At 41.8% G+C, this 9,665-nt stretch overlaps 1 protein-coding gene across 1 annotated transcript in view; it reads left to right on the forward strand.

Moving 5' to 3' along the window:
* The first annotated feature begins 1,063 nt into the window (after positions 1-1,063).
* The window catches only part of espl1 (extra spindle pole bodies like 1, separase), a 26,695-nt gene continuing 18,093 nt past the window's right edge, over positions 1,064-9,665 (forward strand). The window contains exons 1-8 of the mRNA XM_023991867.2: positions 1,064-1,261; positions 1,366-1,454; positions 1,762-2,064; positions 2,200-2,943; positions 3,045-3,146; positions 3,349-3,460; positions 3,670-3,797; positions 4,713-4,912. Of these exons, the coding sequence (XP_023847635.1) occupies positions 1,368-1,454; positions 1,762-2,064; positions 2,200-2,943; positions 3,045-3,146; positions 3,349-3,460; positions 3,670-3,797; positions 4,713-4,912 (1,676 nt within the window). The 5' untranslated portion in view covers positions 1,064-1,261; positions 1,366-1,367. The remainder of the gene's footprint in view (positions 1,262-1,365; positions 1,455-1,761; positions 2,065-2,199; positions 2,944-3,044; positions 3,147-3,348; positions 3,461-3,669; positions 3,798-4,712; positions 4,913-9,665) is intronic.

Here is a 9,665-nt window from a genome sequence, read left to right on the forward strand (position 1 = left end):
TGTGTTCAACCAGAATGATTGCAGTAGGTTATGTCCATCAAGATCATCAAGGACAACAACCACCCAAGCCACTGCCTGTTCACCCCGCTATCATCCAGAAGGCGAGGTCAGTACAGGTGCATCAAAGCAGGGACCGAGAGACTGAAAAACAGCTTCTATCTCAAGGCCATCAGACTGTTAAACAGCCACCACTAACATTTAGCGGCCGCTGCCAACATACTGACTCAACTCCAGCCACTTTAAAAATGGGAATTGATGGAAATTATGTAAAAATGTCCACTAGCCACTTTAAGCAATGCCACTTAATCTATGTTTACATACCCTACATTACCCATCTCATATGTATATACTGTACTCTATATCTCTACTGCATCTTGCATCTTATGCAATACATGTACCACTAGCCACTTTAAACTATGCCACTTTATGTTTACATACCCTACAGTACTCATCTCATATGTATATACCGTACTCTATACCATCTACTGCATCTGCCATGCCGTTCTGTACCACCACTCATCCATATATCTTTATGTACATATTCTTTATCCCTTCACACTTGTGTGTGTGTGTAAGGTAGTAGCGTGGAATTGTTAGGTTAGATTACTGTTGTGTTATTACTGCATTGGTCGAACTAGAAGCACAAGCATTTCGCTACACTCGCATTAACATCTGCTAACCATGTGTATGTGACTAATAAAATTTGATTTGATTTGATTTGATCTTCTCAAAACAAATGCAATCAACACATACCCAGAGCATTAATATAACTCCCTCATTTAAACTACAGTACCTCCTATGGATTCAGGCAGTTACCACAGCCCCGAAGTCAACATTTGCAATATTGTAAAAATGTATTAAAACAAAAAAGTGATTTAAAGAGAATAAATTGAAGAAATGGGCGGGGTTTATGCCTTTGTGGCTGTGGTAACTAGTCAGGTAGGGACCAATCACAATGGGAATGCAAAGCTTAATGTGATTGGTCAATGACAAATCTGTAGACGTTATACTGAATTTACATTCCTTGAACTACATTACCCAGCGAGACTTCCGTAAGTATGCGGATGTGCAATCTGATTGGCTAGATACTTATTTTAAAATACAGTGCGCGAGTTTTCGCCTTTAAGTGTTGTGGTTGTCATTTGACTTTTTTTTTTACCTTTTAAGATAAATGTTATATGTAATATTTTAGCAACTCGTTAGAACTGTCAAAGCAAAGGAAGTAGTACAAGACAAGAGGATAAGTTGTCGGTTTAACGTGGTAAGTAGCTAACCTTAGCTAGCTTGCTAACGTTACCGTTAACTGAGCTGCAAAACTAGCTAACGTTATTCACTAGCGAAAATATGCATTCATTTGTTTTGCAGATATGAAAATGAAGTGCTTAAAGGTTGACGAATACATCAAACGGACAGCTTGTCCAAAAGAGACAAGAGTTCTACATGAAGAATTAGAGGTGAGTGTGTTTTAGCTAACGTTAGGACAAGTGGCTAACTAGTTAACGTTAACTGTTAATTTTAGCTAGTTTACTAACCACTGTAGCTAGTTAATCTTTGCAGATGACCTTGTCCTGTAGTGTGGCTACTAGTTAGCGCCTGCTTGGTCTCAGTGGACTCCGTCATGATTCGTAATCTCTCATCAGTTAAATTTAGTTGGTTTGGTAGGTGTAAAATATCCACCTAGCAATGTTCTGACTATGGATAATAAATGCCTCGTATGTGGCCAAAAGTTTTATTGCATAATTTGTCCTGTATTTCCTACAGATTTACATGAGAAATGGACCTGGGCCACAAGGTCGAACATTGTATGACCGAGTTATCAGGGCCTGTAACCACCAACTTGGAGTTGGTTCCCCGAACAGTGACCATATTGCTGGACTCATAAAGCTGGTGGAGCTTGCACTCAGAGGGTATGACATCTCAGGGGAGCTCGGTGTGCAAAGCACCCCTTTGTATATGGAGAAAATCACCTTTCACGTACTCAAGAAACTGGCCTCCTTGGGAGTGTACGATCCATGTAGCTACTTGGGAAGCCTACTCTACCAGAGGTTGGCTCCAGCTCCACAGGTAAAGGATGGATGATAGAGTATTAGTACATTACTTCCTATTATAGTAACTGTAGTCAGCTGTTTTTACATCATCTGTGATTGTCTTCTCAATCTCTTGTTGAATGTGTCTTCCTTCCTCTTGTGTGCCCCATAGACAGAAGACTACTGTGTGCTTGTACGCAGCTGCTTTGCTGTACTGTGGAATGGACTGTCTGCAGCACAAGACGGCGCCTGCCTAAACCCCAGGGACAAATTCTGCTGCCAGTTGCAAGCCCTGAGCTTCCTGCTGCTGCTGGACAGGGAGAGAACCTCACCCCCCTCCAGCTTCAAAACCCCCATATACTTGGAAGACGCCCTGACTGAGTTTGAGAAGGGCTGTGGGACCCTGACTAAGGAGGATGCCTCCTTGATCTTGGAGGAGACCCATCGTCATCTCCTGTCCCCCTGGGCTGGGGGACGGGGTGGGGATGGGCAGCCTTCGGGGCGGCCCTGCCTCTCTACACTATGTGAGGTGGTGCTGATCACCTCAAAGCTTCTGTCTAAGGCAAGTTTCTGGAGCCTGGCTGCAGGGCTGGTGGGTGGAGCCCTGGGAAAGGTCAGGAACTCTACAGATGGCCTCAGCCCAGGTCTGATGCTTGGCAGGCTGGCAGTAGACATCCACCGTTCCATGAGCTCCGGAGAGGAGAGTGGACAGGCTTTTACAGAGTGTGCCCGGACCCTCCGGTCTCTCCCTAACACCCTTGGGGACCGGGAGGCCCATGTGATCCTAGAGGGGTGCAGTCTGGTGGTATGGGCAGTGGAGGCAGGGCAGAGCAAGGGGCTAAGTGGAGCTGTGCTCCTGGCCTGGTTCTCATTTCTGGAAGAGCATCAGGAACTTATGCAGAAGAGATTACAGAAGGTTAGTGTCATTCACTCATCATTGACCAGAAAAAACATTAGGGAACATCTTTGCTGTCAATTATGTTTGACAAATGTTACAGTGTGTGTCACCCCGGACAGGACTTGGGATCACAGTCTGAGGAGAGCCGACTTCAGCAGTCCCTATGCTTCAGCATGTACCAAGGCTTTGTGTTTTCTTATGAGAGCATGCTGGCCTCACAGGTAAGGAGGGTTTCACCCCAAACTAGTTTTTTCCTGAAGTTACAGAGAAGTACCGTTTCAGTAGCTGCTAGTCATTGGGTGTTCACATTTAACTCGGGTCTCGGGTTTAGCTCTGGTCTGTCAGTGTAGCTAGTAAAGATATTTAGATTTGACATGTGCATTATTTGACTGTTAACACAATATATTAAATAATGTATTGTAGCTGGAAAATACTGAGACACTGGACAGAGTACTCCTGTACTGCCAGGCAACAGCTGGCCGGATGATGAATGAGCTACGCAAGCTGCCCAGTGACAACATCCTCATTAAAGCAGGTATACTAACTGATAGCTCTGATTTCTCATTTTTACCGGCTTCTCACCAGAGTGCACTGCAGACGTTGTGTTAACCATTAATTGCTCACCATATCGTTGTATGCTCTTGTGAATTTGTGCCTTTGACATTAAATCTACGTTATCGATTATTATTATAATATTCTCCCTCTTGCTTCCCTATCTCACTCTGTGTCCCTTCATCTCCGCAGTGACCGCGGTCAGTAACCTGGTGTGTGGTCTTTATAACCGTCGGCTATACGACCAAGCCTTCACCCTGGTGGAGATCCTGTGCCAGGAGCTATGCAAGAACTGCCCCCCCTCTCTGTCTGTGGACAGGGTAAGATACCCACCCGCATCTAATTGGTTCACTGTGTGTGTAAAATGTTCGTCCCATGTTTCGTGAGCTGAAATAAAAGATCCCAGAAATGTTCCATGCAAACAAAAAGCTTATTTCTCTCAAATTTTGTACACAAATTTGTTTACGTCCCTGTTAGTGAGCATTTTTCCTTTGCCAAGATAATCCATCCACCTGACAGGTGTGTTATATCAAGAAGCTGATTAAACCGCATGATCATTACAGAGGTGCACCTTGTGCTGGGGACAATAAAAGCCCACTCTAAAATGTGCTGTTGTCACACAACACAATGGCACAGATGTCTCAAGTTTGAGTGAGTGTGAGATTGGCATGCTGACTGCAGGAATGTCCACCAGAGCATTTACCAGAGAATGTAATGTACATTTCTCTACCATAAGCCACCTACATTGTTTTAGAGAATTTTGCAGTACGTCCAACCAGCCTCACATACCACGTGTAACCACGCCAGCCCAGGACCTCCACATCCGGCTTCTTAACCTGCGGGATCGTCTGAGACCAGCCACCCGGACAGCTGTTAAATCTGAGGAGTTTTTCTGTCTGGAATAAAGCCCTTTTGTCGGGAAAAACTCATTCTGATTGTCTGGCTCCCAAGTGGGTGGGCCTATGCCCACCCAGGGCTACAGCCCTGCCCAGTCATGTGAAATCCATAGATTAGGGCCTAATATATTTTATTTCAATTGGCAGATTTTCCTTATATGAACTAACTCAGTAAAATAGTTGAAACTTGTGTTTTTGTTCAGTATAGTTTTTGGTGGGTGGATGGCTTTCATGTAAAGTGCTTGGAGAATTGCAAAAAGTGCTATAAAAAGCACTAATTATTACAAATGTAATTTGTTTCTATTATGTAATCTGAATAGTCATCTATTTCCCCTTTAGTTGAGCCGGGCCTTCATGCTGGCGGTGCAGAGCTCGAGGCGTGGTAGTCATCTGGAGCGGGCGCTGGACTGGGTCATCCTGTGGCTGCAGACCTTGGGGCCGGGGGAGCGGCTCACTCAGCACATGACTGAACCTGTGTCCCTGTGGGTCAGGACCAAGGCTGACGCTGCCCGGGCTGGTCAGGAGGACACACGCCTCAGGTAGGCGACACTCGGAGACGTGACCGAACCATAAGCTCTCGTCTTCACATCAGAATTTCCTCATCCTTCACGGGGCTGCTGCTAAATAGCATAACCGTGTTTGCATTTTCTATGCATATATGAGCTTAAGTTGAAGGCTTTTTCTGCCATTGCCACACAATTTAAAAACAAATATTATTTGTCTCACTTAAAAACATGCATTTTCCTCTTTCTGGGTACTCTGACAAGGATATATATATATATATCTCTCTCTCAAACTACCGGTCAAAAGTTTTAGAACCTGCTCATTCAAGGGTTTTTCTTTATTTGTACTATTTTCTACATTGTAGAATAATAGTAAAGATGTCAAAACTATGAAATAAGATATGGAATCATGTAGCAACCATAAGTATTAAACAAATCAAAATATATTTTAGATTCTTCAAAGTAGCCACCCTTTGCCTTGACAGCTTTGCACACTCTTGGCATTCTCTCAACCAGCTTCACCTGGAATGCTTTTCCAACAGTCTTGAAGGAGTTCCCAGATGCTGAGCACTTGTTGGCTGCTTTTCCTTCACTATGCAGTCCAACTCATCCCAAACCTTCTCAATTTGTTTGAGGTCAGGTGATTTTTGGAGGCCAGGTCATCTGATGCAACACTCCATCAGCCTCCTTCTTGGTAGCCCTTACACAGCCTGGAGGTGTGTTGGGTCATTGTCCTGTTGAAAAACAAATGATGGTCCCACTAAGCGCAAACAAGATGGGATGGCATATAGCTGCAGAATGCTGTGGTAGCCATGCTGATTAAGTGTGCCTTGAATTCTAAGTAAATCAGACAGTGTCATCAGCAAAGCACTGTCACACCTCCATGTTTCACGGTGGGAACCACACATGCGGAGATCATCCTTTCACTTACTGCATCTTACAAGGACACGGTGGTTGGAACCAAAAATCTCAAATTTACCTGTCTATTTATGGAAAAATCACCCTGATTTAACTCTTTAGTCATATCACAGTTTACCTATTTGCTTATGGTTTTGCCTACACCTAGTGACCTGCTTTTTAAATTATATGAACAAAAAATATTCAATTTTATTTGGAACGGCAAGCCAGACATAATTAAGGGCCTATTTATATAAAGAATATGAATTCAGGGGGCAGAAATTATTAAAGCGTTAGACCTCTCACTAAAGGCATCAGTCATACAAAAGGTTTACTTAAATCCAAACTGGTTCTCTAGTAAATTGGTAGGAATGTCTCATCCTATGTTCAAGAATGGCCCTTTCCCTTTATTCAGATTACACCTGCTCACTTTCGGTTGTTTTGGAAAGGAAATAATCTCCAAAATATTGATATTTTTTTAAACAAGCCTTAGAAAGTTGGTTGCAATTTCTGTTTAATCCGCCTGAAAAAACAGAACAAATAATTTAACAAATATTGTGGTTAAACTCAAATATACAATCTTTTTTATTTTTTTACGTATTTTTAAAAAATAATAAAAAATAAAATAAAAATAAAAGTATGATCTTAGTGAATGATATCATAAATCGGAATTGGTGGTGTGTCACACATGCAGCTAACGCCGACATATGGAAATGTCTGCTCTACCCAAAATTACAACCAATTAATTGCAGCATTACCACAAAAATGGAAGAGGCAAGTAGAAGGGGGGGAAAGTATGTCGGCCCAGTATTAAAGAACATAAATGGTTAAAGAAAAGTGTGATAAATAAAAACATACCAATTTCATTTAAGGACCAAAAAACTGACAGCTGTGTCATATAAATTGCAAAATAGTTGGGAAGAGATTTTCGATGTACCCATTCCATGGCACATGGTTTATGAATTGATACGCAAAACAACGCCAGATTCAAAACTTAGAATTAAAATGTTCAATTTCCTATACAAAATTCTTGCAACCAATAGAATGTGTTATATATATATCTGCAGATTTTGCTGTGAGGCAGTCATTGGATCATTTATTTTGGTATTGTCCATATGTAGCTTGTTTTTGGTCACAGGTCTAGGAATGGCTGAAGAATTGCAACATTTGCATAGAACTAACGCTGCAGATAGCAATACTGGGTGATTTGAAAAGCCATAGTCAATAAATCAATAATATAATAATTATTTTAGCAAAACAATGTATTTTTAATTTACAATCTGTAGATTGTAGCTATGAGAATAGAAAGGTTTAGTCCTTTTGTGAAGCATCACAGCACAGGTGAAAAATATATATGGCAAATAGAAATCCAAAATGGATGATGAGAGAGAGGTGGAAGAGGTTGAATGGAGCTGAAGGGTGGGACTAATAACAAGATAACCAATGTAAAACATACGGGATCTGTAAAATGTATATAGGTTCAGAAATTTTGTGAAATAGCACAGTACCCCCAAAATGTACTTTTAACAAGGCACACCTGTTAATTGAAATGCGTTCCAGGTGACTACCTCGTGAAAGCTGGTTGAGAGAGAGCTTTCAGGAAACTCTTGGCAATCAAATTTTATTGGTCACATACACATGYTTAGCAGATGTTAATGCGAGTGTAGCGAAATGCTTGTGCTTCTAGTTCCGACAATGCAGTAATAAATAAGTAATCTAACAAATTCACAACCTCCTTATACACACAAATGTAAAGGGATGAATAAGAATATGTACATATAAATATATGGATGTGCGATTGCCGTGCGGCATAGGCGAGATGCATTGGATGGTTGGATGGTATAGAAGTGGGAGAACTTGCACAATTGGTGGCTGACTAAATACTTTTTTGCCCCACTGTATTTCAAGGCCTACCTTCAAACTCGGTGCCTCTTTGCTTGACATCATGGGAAAACTCTAAAGAAATCAGCCAAGACTTCAGAAAAAAATTTGTAGACCTCCACAAATCTGGTTCATCCTTGGGAGCAATTTCCAAACGCCTGACGGCACCACGTTCATCTGTACAAACAATGGTACGCAAGTATAAACACCATGGGACCACGCAGCGTCATATCGCTCAGGATGGAGACTCATTCGGTCTCCTAGAGATGAACGTGCTTTGGTGCGAAAAGTGCAAATCAATCCCAGAACAACAACAAAGGACCTTGTGAAGATGCTGGAGGAAACGGGTACAAAAGTATCTATATCCACAGTAAAACGAGTCCTATATCGTCACAACCTGAAAGGCCGCTCAGCAAGGAAGAATCCACTGCTCCAAAACCGCCATAAAAAAGCCAGACTACGGTTTGCAACTGCCCATGGGGACAAAGATCGTACTCTGGTCTGATGAAAAAGAATATATAACTTTTTGGCCATAATGACCATCGTTATGTTTGAAGGAAAAAGGGGGAGGCTTGCAAGCCGAAGAACACCATCCCAACCGTGAAGCACGGGGGTGGCAGCATCATGTTGTGGGGGTGCTTTGCTGCAGGAGGGACTGGTGCACTTCACAAAATAGATGGCACCATGAGGAAGTAAAATTATGTGGATATATTGAAGCAACATCTCAAGACATCAGTCAGGAAGTTAAAGCTTGGTCGCAAATGGGTCTTCCAAATGGCCAATGGCCCCAAGCATACGGATTAAATGTCAGGAATTGTGAAACTGAGTTTACATACACCTTAGCCAAACATTTAAACTTCCTACTTCAACTCTATATAAACACAGCAAAAAAGAAACGTCCTTTTTCAGGACCCTGTCTTTCAAAGAGAATTCGTAAAAATCCAAATAACTTCACAGATCTTCATTGTCAAGGTTTAACACCTTTTCTATGCTTGTTTAATGAACCATAAACAATTAATGAACATGCATCTGTGGAACGGTCATTAAGACACTAACAGCTTACATACGGTAGGCAATAAAGGTCACAGTTATGGAGACTTAGGACAATAAAGAGGCTTTCTACTGACTCTGGAAAAATACCAAAAGAAAGATCCCCAGGGTCCCTGCTCATCTGTGAGCTTGCCTTAGGCATGCTGCAGTGAGGCATGAGGAGCAGAATAATAAAATAGCAATGTCTGTACTAGAGGTCGACCGATTAATCGGAGTGGCCGTTTTTTTTTTTATTATTAGGGGATATTTCAAGTTTTCATAACAATCGGTAATCGGTATTTTTGGACAACGATTTGCCCTTTTTAAAATTTTATTTTTACACCTTTATTTAACTAGGAAGTCAGTTAAGAACACATTCTTATTTTCAATGACGGCTAGGAACGGTGGTTAACTGCCTTGTTCAGGGCAGAACAACAGATTTTTACCTTGTCAGCTCGGGGATTCGTTTTGCAATCTTCCGGTTACTAGTCCAACGCTCTAACACCTGCCTTACATTGCACTCCACGAGGAGCCTGCGTGGCAGGCTTGACTACCTGTTACACGAGGGCAGCAAGAAGCACGGTAAGTTGCTAGCTAGCATAAACTTACTTTATAAAACAATTAATCTTAAAATAATCACTAGTTAACTACACATGGTTGACATATTACATAGTTTATCTAGCGTGTCCTGCGTTGGCATATATCGACTGCGCTACTTAGACAAACGGTGACGTTTAAACAAGCGCTTTGCGAAAACAGACTGTCGTTGCACCAATGTACCTAACCATAAACATCAAGGTCTTTCTTTAAAATCAATACACAAGTATATATTTTAAAACCTGCATATTTAGTTATATTGCCTGCTAACATAATTACTTTTAACTAGGGAAATTGTGTCACTTCTCTTGCGTTCTGTGCAACAGAGTCAGGGTATATGCAGCAGTTTGGGCCGCCTGGCTCATTGCGAACTGTGTGAAGTCCA

Source organism: Salvelinus sp. IW2-2015, linkage group LG1, assembly GCF_002910315.2.
Source record: "Salvelinus sp. IW2-2015 linkage group LG1, ASM291031v2, whole genome shotgun sequence".
Classification (NCBI taxonomy): Eukaryota; Metazoa; Chordata; class Actinopteri; order Salmoniformes; family Salmonidae; genus Salvelinus; species Salvelinus sp. IW2-2015.